At 36.6% G+C, this 15776-nt stretch overlaps 2 protein-coding genes across 4 annotated transcripts; one reads left to right on the plus strand and one right to left on the minus strand.

Moving 5' to 3' along the window:
- Positions 1 to 281: 281 nt before the first annotated feature.
- On the minus strand, positions 282 to 5151 carry spcs3 (signal peptidase complex subunit 3). Its single transcript, XM_058771917.1, has 5 exons — positions 4885 to 5151; positions 4361 to 4436; positions 3653 to 3727; positions 3365 to 3480; positions 282 to 496 (listed from the first exon to the last, which is right to left on the minus strand). Exons 1-5 carry the CDS (start codon positions 5025 to 5027, stop codon positions 364 to 366), a joined length of 543 nt encoding a protein of 180 aa, XP_058627900.1. The 5' UTR covers positions 5028 to 5151; the 3' UTR covers positions 282 to 363.
- Positions 5152 to 6176: 1025 nt separating this feature from the next.
- On the plus strand, positions 6177 to 15736 carry asb5b (ankyrin repeat and SOCS box containing 5b). 3 transcript variants are annotated; one of them, XM_058771904.1, is made up of 8 exons: positions 7513 to 7653; positions 8967 to 9021; positions 10563 to 10642; positions 10765 to 10872; positions 11598 to 11748; positions 14065 to 14199; positions 14376 to 14567; positions 15010 to 15736. In XM_058771904.1, exons 2-8 carry the CDS (start codon positions 8970 to 8972, stop codon positions 15135 to 15137), a joined length of 846 nt encoding a protein of 281 aa, XP_058627887.1. In that variant the 5' UTR covers positions 7513 to 7653; positions 8967 to 8969; the 3' UTR covers positions 15138 to 15736. The 3 variants fall into 3 exon arrangements, with proteins under 3 accessions (XP_058627868.1, XP_058627879.1, XP_058627887.1); XM_058771885.1 differs by lacking the exons at positions 7513 to 7653; positions 8967 to 9021 and adding an exon at positions 6177 to 6423; XM_058771896.1 differs by lacking the exon at positions 8967 to 9021 and having other exon boundaries at positions 7114 to 7653.
- The last annotated feature ends 40 nt before the right edge of the window (positions 15737 to 15776 follow it).

The raw sequence follows: 15776 nt of genomic DNA on the forward strand, positions 1-15776 counted from the left end.
AAAAAAAAACAACTTTCCAAAACATACGAACTCAGGAGTGTTTTAGGCACATAAATACTCCAAATTGTTTTTTTGAAACTTTGGCCGTCTTCAGCATGAGAATCAGAATAACTACACACATAAATAACTATATTGTTTTTGTATATTATACAAACTATTTTATAATAATTGTATATTATTACTGTGAAATAAAATTAGTCATACCATGAAACAGAATTTTGGCCATAACGCCCACCCCTAGTTGTAATTATTGTCATAACCCCCTTAAACAACAGCCACTCTTTAAAACAATTCGTCAACTTTTATTAAAATCCGTACAGAGCTCAACATTTACAAATATGGTTTGGGATGGACTGGAACAGTTCAGTAGCTCTTTGCCGTTTCATATGTTTCAGGGAAGGCAAGACTCTTGTGTCCTGATCCCATGACCAATGGCAGGATTCCAGCATTTGGCACCACATTCCATGAGAGAGTAAGAGTGATGTTCTTATTTGCCCTGTATTAGGAAAAAAATAGATATAAGAGAGATAGGTTCATGTCTATACTTCATGTCAAATATCTATAGTATATAATAATATATAATATCTCCAAACAAGGTTGACACACATTGCCAATATTCATTCAGCTAAGGTGTAGATATTTGTCAGAGTATTACAATTGAAAAATACATACACACACACACATAAAAATATGATTCATTAATCTAATTACACATCCCCAGATCATTTACATTTAGCAGACGCTTTTACCCAAAGCAACTTACAAATAAGGACAATAGAAGCAATCAAAACCAACAAAAGAGCAATAAAATGCAAGTGCTATGGCAAGTCTTAGTTAGCCCAACGCAGTACACGTAGCAAGGTTTTCTTTTTTATATCCATATATAAAGGTGCATCTCAAAAAAATTAGAATATCGCGAAAGTTTTTTTTTTTTGTAACATTTCAAAAAGTGAAAATTGCATATATTCTCAATTCATTACATAAAGTAAAACATTTCAAAAGTTTTGTTTTAATTTTGATGATTAGAGCTTACAACTCATGAAAGTCAAAAATCCTGTATCTCAAAATATTATAATATTTACATTTGAGTTTCATTAAATGACCATCCCTACAGTATATCTCTTGATCTTTGAAACCACAATAATGAGGAAGACTGCAGACTTGGCAATGGTCCAGAGGAAAATCATTGACACCCTCCACAAAGAAGGTAAAATCACAGAAGGTCATTACTGAAAGGGGTGGCTGTTTACAGAGTGCTGTATCAAAGGATTTAAATGCAAAGTTGACTGGAAGGAAGAAATTGGGTAGGAAAAGGTGCACAAGCAACAGGGATGACCACAAGCTTGGGAATACTGTCAAGCAAAGCCGATTCAAACACAGGAGAGCTTCACAAGGAGTGGACCGAGGCTGGAGTCAGTGCATCAAGAGTCACCACGCTCAGACATCTTCAGGAAAAGGGCCACCAAGCTACGTCAGAAGCAGCTTACCTGGGCTGTGGAGAAAAATAACTGGACTGTTGCTCAGTGGTCCAACGTCCTCTTTTCAGATAAAAGGAAATTTTGCATTTAATTTGGAAATCAAGGTCAGGAGTCTGGAGGAAGAGTGGAGAGGCACAGAATCCAAGCTGCTTGAAGTCCAGTGTGAAGTCTCTGAAGTCAGTGATGATTTGGGGTGCCGTGACGTCTGCTGGTGTTGGTCCATTGTGTTTTATCAAGTCCAAAGTCAATGCAGCCATCTACCAGGAGATTTGGGAGCACTTTATGCTTTTTTTTTTTTTTTAAATGGAGATGCTGATTTCCTTTTTATTTTTCCAGCAGGACTTTAGCACCTGGCCACAGTGCCCAAACCACTTCCAAGTGGTTTGCTGACCATGATATTATTGTGCTTGATTGGTCAGCTAACATGCCTGACCTGAACCCCATATGGAATCTATGGGATATTTTTAAGAGAAAGATGAGAAAGAGTCGATCCAGCAATCCAGACAAGCTGAAGACTCAATAGCGCCTAAGCAGTGCCACAGGCTGATCGCTTCCATGCCACACCTCACTGATGCTGGAGTTTGTGCTAAAGGAGCCCCGACCAAGTATTGAGTGCATAAATGAACATACTTTAAAGAACTTGAGCTTTTCTGTTTTGCAAATCCTTTTTTTTTTAAATTGATATTAGGAAATATTCTAATATTTTGAGATACTGGATTTTTGAGTTTCATGAGCTATAAGCTCTAATCATCAAAACTAAAACAAATAAACTTTTGAAATGTTTTACTTTCCATGTAATGAATCTAGAATATATGAAAGTTTCAATTTTAGAAATAAGTTACCAAAAAAAATATAGAATTAGAATAGAGATTGCTAGAGTTAGAGGGTCAAAATAAAGATGGAAGAGATGTGTTTTTGAGTTTGGCAGGTCATTCCACCAGGAGGGAACAATTAAAAGCTGCATTCCGTAACTTTTTTTGTGTTCAAAATTTACAAAAGGTTTATAATAACGAGTAGACCAGTAGTTTTCAAACCTGTCCTGGAGTACCCACAGCCTGCACATTTTGTATGTCTCCCTCATCTATCACACCTGATTCAACTCATCAGCTCATTAGTGGAGACTGCAAGACCTGAAGTGGGTGCGTCAAATATAGGGAGACATACAAAATGTGCAGTGCTGGAATGAATCCATTTTCCAAACTGTGTTTTTGGCTTGTCCTGAATCACTACGGTACACCTATAATAATTGTTTATATCCGGACTATTTTAGACTGGTTCGGGTAGGTACCGCTGCAGAGTAACGTTTTTCCTGCATGATTTGTCATAGACATAAACAGAGAAAAGTAGCTCCGGCTACAATGTTCTTCCGCAAGATGCATGCAGTTCTGTTTATTAACCGCTAGAGCGCCAAAAGTTACGGACTGCAGCTTTAATGATATAGATTACATTTAAAGTCATTATTGTGTTAGATGAAAAAAAACAAAAACAAAGAAACATTGCATAAATAATGATAATAAATGGATAAAAACAATTAATATTGAAATATGGTTGAAATTTGAATGAAATTATTAAAAAAGAAAATGAAATTAAACTCTCAATATGAAACTACAATCATCAAAAAGATGGCAACAAGTCACTTAATTAGTGAGTAATTCATTCATTCATTCAAACAGTTGATTCATTCAGACACAAGTGACTGTCGTTAGGGTGCTTTTCAAACTGAAGGCTGCACCCTAATGAGGATGCGTCCTTCCTAGTCCATTCCTTCTAGACTAGAGTGCTGCTCAGCATTAAACGCAAGAATGAGATGGTCTAGTAAGAGCACATGGCTGTCAAAAAAAGTTTCCACCACTTTTTATAAACACAAGAAAGAAAAAGGAACTAACCTTAGACCATTCCCATCGTCAAAGAAGAAGTATTTGGATTTAACATCCCTCAGGTTTAGTTTGGTGTTGTCACCTCTCAAGACAATCTTGTCCCATAGCACCACCTGGTTCAGTGCCTAATATGGGATAAAAACTCTTTACTGATATGAAAATCACAAACAGGTCTGAAATATTACAATCTACAACACAACAAATACTCCTCTCTCAACAGATTTTCATCAACAAAGCAGTTAATTATATTTGCCCGGCCCACTAATATATGGATAGACTGAAGTGGTCAAGACTTACATTGCTTTTGGTTGTATATTCAGCAGTTAGGTAAAGAAAGAGCTCCTTTACATTCCAGTCAAATATTGGCTGCAGATGTTAAAAAGTGGTTAAGGCAAATAATGTAAATTGAGTTCTTGATGTAAACTGCAATGCAAAACTGACATCTGAAGTGGCACATACCACAAAAAGGTGCATTTACAAAGACTGATGAATGGTGCACTGATGTGGCATAAATGCATTTACACAGGAATTATATATGCAGAAATAATGCTAAATATAAAACAGTGAATATAAAACAGTGAATAGAGAAACATTAAAAAGGAATTTTTTTTTACATTATAACAACACATCTGAAACTTTTTTTTCCACCATTGGATACAAAATAAAAAGGTAATTCCAACATTTCTTCTCAGAATTATATGATATAAAAAGTCACAATTACCTTTTCAATTTTATATCTCATGGCTAGATTTAAACTCAGAATTCTAACTTTGTTTTTCTCGCAATTCTGATTTACAATTTGCAATTCTGACTTATCGGAGTTGCAAAAAATAAATAAATTGTGAGTCACAATTACCCATATTATTTTTCCATCTCATGGCAGAAACAGGCTTCCATAGAAACTATAGAAGTGGTTTTAAATGATCATTTTATTTATTTATTCATTTTTGCATCCACATGGTGGTAATTTTGTGGCACAGTAGCAATCTTTTCTATCAAAAGGATATTAGCAGAAATGTCAAATGTCACAAAGCCCAAGTCACTCCTCTCTCGTGGTCCTGTGAAGTCGTCTACATTTTTACTGGAGAAAGAAGAAAACGGAAGGATGAGAAGAATGGGAGGGTGAGAAAAGAGCCTCATTGCTTAGATGTGTGTGACAAGATGAACCTACATACACATTTAAAATGTACAAAAGTAAATAAAGTAATAGTATGAATAAAATAAACGCTAACAGGGAATCTTAAACAATATAGGCCAAGTGTTCACTCTCTTTCAGTTTCAGATACAGACAGCGTTTCACAATATTGTTGAATAAACCCATAAAACTCTATATATTAATTTAAGTTGCATAGCTGATGTGCTGCACTGCTATTGGCCGCCAGGTCAGCAGCATCTACAAGTGCCATATGCTGCAAAAACAAATGATTCTGAATGGACGGCTCGTGCATCTCAAATATTTTTGATGAGATTAAGACTGATTTCATATCGATGCTGTGGACGCAGACTCAGAAACGGTGCAGGGAACTTACATCATGACTTTGGATACGTGTATATCCACCGGTACGCTTCTGTCTTTGAAGGCTGTGGTAATAAAGCATCCGAAAGTGAGAGCTGCCATCACACTGAGCGAGAAGGCGAAGAGCGAGTTCGCCCTCGACAATACCGTGTTCATGATTCAATCTAGTTCTGATCAAACTAAAACAATGTAACGCAAAGCAAAGGTATATTGAAACGCTCCGAGCGGAGGTTCAAAGCAGGAAGTGAGGCGTTTAAAAGATGATTCGGAAGTAAGACCGACTTCCGGTTTCATTTTGGAAGGAACATACTGACATCCAGTGGTCAGGAAGTGGAATTGCATCAACAGTCAAAGAGCAACTTATTTTTCATGTGGGTAAAGTGTACAACGGTAGTAACCTTTTATCTTACACACCCAGTTGCTCCAAAAGTTAAGGAGACAGAATTATGTTTAGGATTTAGCCTGTTAGCGATTTTATACAGAAAATAATTAATTTTGGGAGTGTACAACGGTATGCAAAAATATGTATGCAATACAAAAATATACACCAGAGTGTACATGATAACCACTGAGTAATCAAAAACTCTATATTAGGCTACTTTAAAAAAAAAAAAAAAAAAAAGTCTCCTGCAGAAAATGACACTGACTATTTGTGTATGTGGAATTTTCCCAAAATAACAAAAATTTGTACAAGATAAATCAAAGTATTTACATTTGTCAATAATAAGCTTTTATGAGAAGCTGAATCACCTATTATAATGTTTATTAGCACAGTTGTGTTTAGAAATATTAATTATATCCTATGTCCTTTACAGAACCACTTACAAGTTACTTACAAAAAAAATTATATATATATATATATATATATATATATATATATATAAGCAAAATTAAATGTTTGTAAAATACTTTTTTCGTAAATCACTGTATTAATACTCAAAAAATATGATAAATATTCATCAAAATACGATAAAGCTCATGATCAACCAAATGCTTCCAGCTTTATCCTGGTGACTCTTCTATTATTGGATTAATCATGGCTGATTGTAAAGAGGCAATGGTACATAAACAAAAACACTTGAATGTGAAGACACTGCTCTATAGCAACAATATGTTACAATACAAATAGCGTAATGAAAACAAAGCTGTCACTATGTATCATGAGACAAACATCCCAACAAATGACAACACCTATTGTTATGCCTCAGTCAAGTGGCCCATTTTCCACTAGCTAAAAGTACAGCTGGCTTATCTCATCTCTACACTGGGGAATAACTGGGCCGGCCTGGCATATGATCCCCAACAACACAACCCTGGATCCCATTCCAAAACATTCACTGTCACTGAGCAGCAGCAATGACTGAGATTTTGGAGGAGCGGCCTTTTGGCTCGCAGTATACCAATGTCTATCTCTCAATTTTTGTCCTTTTTTGCTTCAAATTATTTGTCAAGATCAGTTTAAACATACTGACCCACTTCTATGTGGTTAAAGGAAACCGTAAAGAGGCGGCCCGGATCGCAGCTGAGTTCTATGATTTCGGCCAAGGGCACAGTAAGTACGCAAGAATGGGACATATTGAGGCTATATATTTTGGAGCATGTTCTGAGACACTATTGGGTCTTTATGTCTTTTTGTAAGGTACATAAAACTTTAACTGGTTGTATAACGGTGTGAAAGAGAAAGCTTCTGCAGCATGGCCCAGTTTGTAACACTGAGAAAATTGGGTCAGCGTGTTGTTATCTAACACTGAATTAAGGAAAATTATTTTCTCACAGCATTTTTAAATGACTGTGTGGATACAACATTGAAAAAGCAATAGCCATTTAAACGTTTTGAAATTAAAATGTTTGGTGCAGTGCACTATATAGTAATGCATCCGTTATGTTTATTAATTCATCTGTATAATTTTAAGTCTAAAGAAACATTTAGTGATTTAGTCTGTGGAAATGAGTCTCACTCCTTTTTGTCTTTTTTCCCTATATTATTCATTACCTCAATAGCATGCAAATTACCTGATGTCAAATGCTAAACAAGTTAACTGAGATGAATGCTTGTGTTATCAGTTATTATCTGCAACCTGCTTGGCTTCTGATAACAACAGACAAAGCAGCAGACAAACTTAAATGCTTGACTATATGACGCAAAAGGACGTGTGACCTAACATTAAAATAATTTCAAACTCACAAATTCTACAATACATCTAGTTTTGATCAATGTTAAGGGTGTACAAGGGAAAATTCCATTTAGAATCCTGATTCTGTTACTAGCTAGCCTACTTGCATCGGAATAATAGTGGCAGCGTTCTAATCTTAACCTGAGATATAAATAGTTTTACTGACATGGTGTATGGTGAATATTTATTTCATTAATATAAAGTAGCCTACGTTGTGTGACGTGCGCCCAGTAGGCGTAATCGGGCGTTTATCTTTCTACTATGGCAAAGGCTCGGCTTATGAATATTAATTACGTTACGTGACCAGAAGCTCCTTAAAAATCTAGCAAGCAACGTCAATGTGACCTTATTAATATTCATGAGTTAGCCATCACGACTCTACTGAGATCTGAAACAACAACAAGTCGAGCAGCCAATCAAAAAGGGTCGCTAGTCACAGTCGCTCTACCCCGTGTAAAGAAGAGGACACCGAGCTGATGCAAACATGCCTGAAGTTCCCCGCAGAGAACCCGAGTACTCAGATAATACTCCCAAGAAAAGAAAGCGAGAGGACGTCGACGATTTTTCTGAGAAAAAGAAATCGCGCTGGGGTATTTTGATTAGTCAAGGTGAGTTATCGACACGTGTAAATAAATGTGCCTTTATATTGCGCCCTGCTGTCACCTTGCAGTAAGGGCGGACCTTTTACCTAAAATGACAAATAATATTTTAAGTAATATTAAATAATATGATTAATATGACATTATTATCAATATTAATTATTGTTAATATCATAAATATTGTTTTATATTTAGCCTATACGTAAACAATATGTTTTCATGATTAAAAAAAATAAGAAAACTGAATGAAAAAAAATAATAAAGAATGTAATAAGGATGGATATTAACTACATAATTTCCACAGTGTCAGTCAGAAGCACGCACACCTGCGAGCAGATCGATGAATGAAGTGAATATGAAACAGTACTGCGGATAGTCATGTAAAGCTGATATGCGCCTAAAATTGTTGTAGTGTTATTGGTCATTTATAGTTTGCAGTGGTGGATGAAAAAAAAAAGAACATTTTGTTCCAAAGCCTGGTTATTGTTTCCTATATTCCCCACAACCCAAATACAAAACTGGCTAGCTATTTGCAGACTATGCAACAGTAGCGGTATGTATAGGAACATAAATGTGTTTACCATGGCCTAGTAGTTATTATTTTAAGGTAAAAATATGTCTTGAGTGTGTGATAGTCTGATAGTGTCTTAAGGAAGAAAAAAAAAAATCAGATTTTATTGTTTTTATTGCTGCACACAGCTAGGTTTAGTTATTTCTAGTTGGTGACATTTGAACCCTCTTAGCAAGGCCATAAGAGTTCAAGTAAACACAGTATAGGCTATTATGTGTTTGGACTGCTTCTGCATTATGCTTTAGACTTGGTCTTTTACCCTATAATGCGTAGGGGGAGGGATTCCTTTACATCAGTGCAATGTGCCATAGTTGAATAGAGCTGTCTTTCTGACTTGCAACTTCCCTGCTTAGGCTGAGCAAGGAAGTTACAAGTGGTCCTAGTCTCCATGGAGCCCAGCTGTAGTCACATGAACGGAACAGGATCTGAAATATTCATGAAAGCATTCAGTCTCAATAAAGACTATTTGGCGTTAAACAGCCAGCATTCATACTGTGCAGTGCCGGTTTCTCTGACCTAAATTGTCACTATTGAAAAAACACAAAATCACACAAACTGCATCGTTCAAATGATACTAGCATCTTAGTAATCTGGTATCATCGTAATTGACTGAAGCACAGCTGTGACCTAAAGTTCCACGTCAGTGTGGAATCTCAGTGGCAGTAACTCATCTCCTTCGCTCAGCTAAGCTAAAAAGAGAAGACGGCTGCTTTTTTGCGCCTCAATATGACAGCCGTCCTTTCATTTACAGGCTATGGCGTATTCGTATCAATGGCTAGATGTGCCGTGGGGTGACGGAGACCTGGGTACGTAACAGAACCTATTGCTCTTAGGCCTTGTTCTGTGTCAGGAATGGCAGTAGCAGAAGGCAGTTGTCGTATGTTGTTGTGGCTAGATTGAGCTCCTGCTAAATATAGATCTCCTCAGTCCACTCTGAATAGATACATACCTATGCTACGAGCTGCTAGTACTGTGAATTAAGGCATATGTAACAGCCTCACAACTGTTCTGTTACACATACGATTCTGGTTCTCTGACTAAATATAAAATGTCTAAAGACAGTTTTGTTGTTAGCTGTGTTGTTGCTAATGTGGTCAGTAGGATGATGCAGTTGTTTAATTGAGGAATTTTCAAAATGCAGACTGAGGACCCCCAGGAGGTTGCAGGGAAGTGTTAAGGGGATCTATGGAAACTACTTTTTTTATTATTGTAATTATTTTTTAGGGATATTGATGTTAACTTATTGACTAAAATAAAATATTTATCAAATTTGTTTAACATGATCATTTTTAACACATTGCTTTGAAATTATTATTTATTTATTTTGAGAAGCACTTTACAAATAAATCTGAATTGAAAATACACTATATGATAAGTTTATGCATCTAACATTTAACATTAATGATGGGTTAAGAATATAGAATTATAATAATAATTGTCAATAAATTTCATGGGTAGATTGATTTGTTGATCATTAAACATTTTTTTAAATTCAAAATATTTAAGTATTTTTTTAGCATGAAATTATTGCTTGCCAGTTTATTAAAAATGTGGCTTTTTTGAAGAGTAAAGCTGGTAATGAATACTTTGACACTGAAATGGCTTCCGATCAAACACATAATAGAAAAGACATGCTGTCCAAAATGCCCCGTTGCCAGTAATGGAGAGCCCTGGCATTTGGTGCCCAGGAATAATGAACGCCAAGGATCATCCACTGAGTTTTTGTAAATGGGCTTTTGTTATGTGAGGTGTTTTGTAAATGTATTCTTTATACATGAAATAGTATAGCTGCCTTTGTAGGAGAATAATATTGCTTTTATTCCTAGATACTGATAACATAACAGCCTGATTTGTATTGTGCATTTTATGTAGTGAAATCATTTCATTTACATTTTGTATCGAAGCAACACGGGGGAATGGCTCAACAGTTGAAATGAGTTGACCTTTATTGCATCTAGAGAGCTGATCTACTCTCATGTTAGTTGATAATGCTTTGCCATTTTCAGCAATTCCACTCACAGACTCTCTGCTCAACAGCTGTCAATAGGCAGTGTCAAAATCACCAGTGCTTACACCACTCTCACTTTACAATGTACTAGAAATTATATGAAGTCTGGCTGTGGCTGAGTGGGTGTATTTAAAGCTCTTGAATTACATGGTAGTGCTTTTGGTTGGCTTTTAAATACAGTAAATAATGGTTGCTGTAAATTATTTTAATGTAACTTTTTTGAGGTTATTTTGTAGTTAGTTTTTCTGAGATGAAAGGGCATTTATTAGTCATCATGGGAAACTGTTGGATGTCAGTACATTTGTTTATTATTAAGAATAATTTGATGTGTGTTCACAGGTTCATGGGCGGATCGTTCTCCACTCCATGAAGCTGCGTGTCAGGGTCGGCTTCTGGCACTGAAGACTCTTCTCTCACAGGTTCACAAACATATGCACATACAGAAATGGAGCAGAAATTGTTGAAAAGAGGTCAAATTAATATGTTAGCATTTTTAAAAGAAAATACATTGTTGTTGTTTTTTCCTTCTCCATATTACCAGGGTTACAGTGCAAATATCATCACCATTGATCATGTGACTCCACTGCATGAAGCTTGTCTGGGAGATCACGTAGCATGTGCCAGGGCTCTCATAGAAGCCGGTGCCAATGTGAGTTACAGTTATTAAACATATTAAAGGCAACATTTTCAGCAACATTAAAACAAAAATGAGTAATTATTGTTTTACAAATCAAATATTTTATTTTTAATAATTAATTTAATATTATAATAATATGTAAAATATTATACATAATGTTTTATATTTAATTTAATAAATTGCATATATTTAAAAGATTAAAAACTGTGACAACTAGCCCCAATAAAAAAACACAGCTTACCCTTACTTGAAATTTCTGAAACAACACTTCTGTCATGAGTACATGGTTCAGTCTTTTACTTAATCTTCTATATATATATATATATATATATATATATATACTGTATATATTATATAATAAATCCTTGCTTAAACATTTGCCAATGTGGTTTTAATTTGTTTTTTTTGTGTGTTTACAGCTATAGCAAAAAAATAATGATAATGGAATTTTAAGTTGGATGATAAAATTCACAAAATAATTAAATTGCAATAGTTTTGAACTATAAATTTGGAACCACCTAAACTACAGAACTAAATAAATTATGCAATTGGAATTTTATATCAGACCTACACAGTTACTGAAATATAGCCCCTTCTGATAACTTACATTTGTGACAACTAACCCCGGTTTTCCTTAATTGTTTCAGGAAAGATTCGTTCTGTGTATAGTAGAAGACTATGCACAGCTTGATCTGTTTGTGTGGATTGTGCTGTTAAAATGCTCTTGTGCATGGCAGGTGAATGCCACGACCATTGATGGCATGACCCCACTGTTTAACGCCTGCTCAGCAGGAAGTGTCACCTGCACAGAGGTGCTTTTGGAACATGGAGCAAAACCACAGGCAGAAGCGTGCCAGCCTTCACCCATTCATGAGGCCTCCAGCAAAGGTAAGTAATTCTGCTTGCCAGGTAACCGCTCTAATCTAACCACAAAAAATCCATTGATTTGAATGCATTTGTAGTGAACAGAACATTCCAGGGCCCAGTTTATGGCCAGTTTATAGTGGACAAAGGTTTGCTACAATTTGATTGGATATTGGTGGACTAACATAAGCAAACTGTCCAACGCTATCAGATAAAGATGCTAGGACAACAGCCAGACACCGCTTAGAGGGCAAGAAGAAGACCTCTGGTACCAAGCCCGGGAACGACAGGACTTCTTATGGGTCAAAATGCAGTTTCTGCCCTTCTGGCCTGTGACCGCCATAAAAATTCCTTAGGACCTCCAGAAGCGCAGCAGTGGGTGAAACAAAGAGAGAATCCAAATCCATTCATAAATATGTTTTCAAACCTTACACTGCAAACTGCAACACACCCATTGTATACTTATTCAGAGAAATAAGTATTCTCAGTGACAGTTATGTGTAGTGTAACATCTAACACAAACTCAGATGTTAATGGACGAATGAATGCCTGCATGACAGTTCAATCTTTTTCTATTAGGTTTGGACTTGTATTCGTAACATTGCCAAAAACATTCTGGTTGTGGTTTGGAAAGTGAGAAATGCACAGGTAAAACTTTAGTGACATTTTTCATTTTCCTAACTTCGTGTTTGGACTATGCAAAGAAGTTCCAGAGGAGGAAAGAAGGGTGGGCCCCACTATGTTCCCCCGCGCTGATGGAAACAGCCAATCACAGCATTGCAATCTCCTCCTCATCTGAAAGGGATAAAGGTACCCTTCCAAAAGACACTGCTTATTCTGAGTCTCTGGTACGTCCGGTAAGACACATCCGTTCTGAGTCCCCCATCCAGAGAGACAATAGCAGATACTCGTTCTGAATCTCTGGCCTGCGTGGTAGGAAATAGAAACAGATACACTTGTTCTGAGTCTATGGCCCATTAGGGAAATGGCAATAACAGCTAATAACAACGACTCTACATGTTCTGAGCCTGCAGCCCACTACAGGGAAGGCAGCAACAGACCCATTTTTCCCGAGTCTCCAGCTTTTGAGGCAGCAACAGATAGGACCATATTCTGAGCCTCCAGCCTGCAAGGAAAGAGATAACTCTACGTTCAGAGTCTTTGCCCAGCAAGACATCAACAGACGCAGCACGTCCTGGGTCTCCATCCAAGAGAGACCAAGATCTGACTCTCTAGCCCAGAGAGGCAGAAAACATACAGACATCTGCAACAAGGTGAAGCTCCAGCGAGAAAACCTTCACTTCAAGGTACTTTCGTCTGCGTATTCCAGGCAAATGACCTTCTACATCTACTCCAGGGCCGTATCTGCGTTCCATATTTGAGGACTTTTTGGTGCTCCAGGAAATCAGCGTCCCACAGCACTTCATGGTCAAGGCTGTTGAAATGGATTCCTGCTTCTTCCCCCACTGCATTGTTACCAGCACAACCAGTGGAAGAAGTCACTGCCACCGGACTGCTTACTTGCTTACTGAGAGAATGTAAATATCACTTATCCAAACCTCTTCCAGACACCGTGGCATTATTTTATATTATCAGTATATGGTTTTCTAATTTACATTAGATGTTATATAGCTGATGTCAGCTGATAACAAATGATTAATTTATTTGTTTGATACATAATAGTGTTCTTCACCTTATTACCCTGTTGAACAAAACAGCATATGCTGGTAAGGTATGATTTGAAGCATGGCAGTTGGTTCGAGCTGGTTTAAGCTAGTCCTTAGTTGGTCCTGAGCTGGTCCTTAGCAGGAGCTAGTTGCTTAGGACCAGCACATAACCAGCTTAAATCAGCTCAAGACCAGCTTCTTGATCAACTAAGGACCAGTTTAAACCATCTCACATACCTAACCAGCATATGCTGTTTTTTCAACAAGGTAGTCTCAGTTTATCTTTTCATAAGATATCGTAACTCTGCTATTGCAACATCCAACTTAATCACTTGCATTGTATGCATATTATGCACTTTATTCCTTTTTCATTTAGTAGTTGTTGATAAGTCTTGTCTATCTTTTGTTAATAAAATTTATTTTATTACACTTGTCTTCCTTGTGTTGATAATACAGAAGAGGTTCTACACGTTAGATATCCCACCAATCTTTCTTATCCGATGTACTCATAACTGCACCTTAAGTGACACGTGATCCAAAAATCATAACATCATTGGTGATGTGAGTACCCATCACTACACTATTTCGCTTCCCTGGATGGCGAAAGCAAAATCACAACACATTTACAGCAGAGGTTATAAAAATGTAAACATACATGTGTTTGTTGTCTCAGGCCGAGCAGCATGTGTAGAGTCTCTTATCTCGTGGGGAGCAGATGTAGATTATGACATCCCTCATCTAGGAACACCTCTCTACATTGCCTGTGTCTCCCAGCAGCTCCAGTGTACACAGAAACTTCTGGATGGAGGTGAGTTTGATGTGGCTCTGTGCAAACTTTTACTGTTCAAACTAAGCGATTCAGTTACTTGGTATTTGGTAACAATGGTATTTTTATATTTTGATGTGTGGTCAGGTCATTTCACTTCAGTTTAGTTTAATTTAGTTTTTACTTTACCCTATCATAAATTAATTTGTTTTTCTTAGGAGCAAATGTGCAGAAGGGCCGTTTCCTGGACACACCACTGCACGCTGCAGCACAGAAGGACTGTCCAGAAATCATCGGAGTGCTACTTGACTTTGGCGCTAACATCAACGCTCGCAACCTGGAGCTACAAAAGCCGGTGGAAACAGCGCCACCCAGCAGTGCAGCAGAGGCTGTGCTTCTTCTTTATGAGGGTAATGTTGCTCAGTTCATTTTAACAAGAAAGAGAGAGGGAATGGGTTCAGGAAATGAGCCATGGTCTTCTCTGAATTTTTAATGCAACTTCATCTTTAATGAACTGATTAATTATTTTAGACTAAAAGATTGTCTGGTGCAGAAATCACCCATTCACATGTTAAATCAGTCGTTTCAAAGTTGCACCTTCTGTACATTATATATTAACTGTTGAAATGAGTAAAAACTACTATGATTAAATTCATTAAATGTTTAGTTAAAACTGTAATGTTTAAGACAAAATTACATAAATTATTGTGATAAAGTTAAATGGATAGGAACATTATAATGAAAACATTTTATCAGTGTAGGTAGGCTAGGATTTGAACAAGGGTCACTTTGTCTATATACTTACTAAGTTGTTAAAAAGATTATTATTTTTTTTTTTCTCTTCCTCGATAGCCACGCCGCAGTCTCTCTGTCAGCTGTGTAGACTGAGTATCCGAAACTACATGGGCCGATCCAGACTGCATCTGATTCCTCACCTCAAACTGCCTACTCTGCTCAAGAGTTTCCTCCAGTACAGATAGATTCTCTACCTCCAACCATAAAGCCCCTCCCGCTTTTATTTTCTTATATTAAGTGCATTAATTCACAAAAAGGTCACCCAGTCTTGTTTGTGACCACCAACGCACAAAAAACTAAATCATACTAGCCATTCACTTTACTTCTTCTAAGTTCAAATGTTTTTTTTTTTACTTATATATTTGTGCAACCAACGAACATCAGTTATATTTTTGTAAATATCTTCACAAGAGTAATGTAAATTAGTCATTTTTAACCTGCACATTCTTATATATCAATATAAGCTGCATGCCTAATATGATACATATTTATCACGTCAGGATGAAATTATTGAAGTGCATGTCAGTATAGTGAATTTTATATTTTTTATCAAAGTAATCTAAAAAAATTCCCAAAATCACAACTCTACAGTTTTCACAAAATCTAATGCTGTCATTATTTTCTCAGCTTCCGAAGTTAATTGCATCCAACTGTTTTGAAAATAAAACAGAAAACCACCAGGCTTCAATCTAATACTGTACTTTGGCTAAACATTTTGTTGCCAAAACAGCATGATACACACAGTAACTTGCATACAAATAAAGAATGATATGTCAAATTTGATGATCTAATTGGTCTCCCTTTCCTTTGTCTTTGCAGTTGGT

The sequence above is a fragment of the Onychostoma macrolepis genome, chromosome 01, assembly GCF_012432095.1.
Source record: "Onychostoma macrolepis isolate SWU-2019 chromosome 01, ASM1243209v1, whole genome shotgun sequence".
In the NCBI taxonomy this organism is placed as follows: Eukaryota; Metazoa; Chordata; class Actinopteri; order Cypriniformes; family Cyprinidae; genus Onychostoma; species Onychostoma macrolepis.

Bases quoted from the DNA above. Each gene is read 5' to 3' on its own strand.
- spcs3 (XM_058771917.1), bottom strand. From the start codon at position 5,027: ATGAACACGGTATTGTCGAGGGCGAACTCGCTCTTCGCCTTCTCGCTC. The intron at 3,728-4,360 runs ATCCTTTTGATA...ACTTTTTAACAT, and splicing joins CATTTGACATTTCTGCTAAT to CTGCAGCCAATATTTGACTG. The intron at 497-3,364 runs GTTAGTTCCTTT...TTCCTAATACAG, and splicing joins GACGATGGGAATGGTCTAAG to GGCAAATAAGAACATCACTC.
- asb5b (XM_058771885.1), top strand. From the start codon at position 6,228: ATGACTGAGATTTTGGAGGAGCGGCCTTTTGGCTCGCAGTATACCAAT. The intron at 10,643-10,764 runs GTTCACAAACAT...CCATATTACCAG, and splicing joins TGAAGACTCTTCTCTCACAG to GGTTACAGTGCAAATATCAT. The intron at 11,749-14,064 runs GTAAGTAATTCT...TTGTTGTCTCAG, and splicing joins TCATGAGGCCTCCAGCAAAG to GCCGAGCAGCATGTGTAGAG.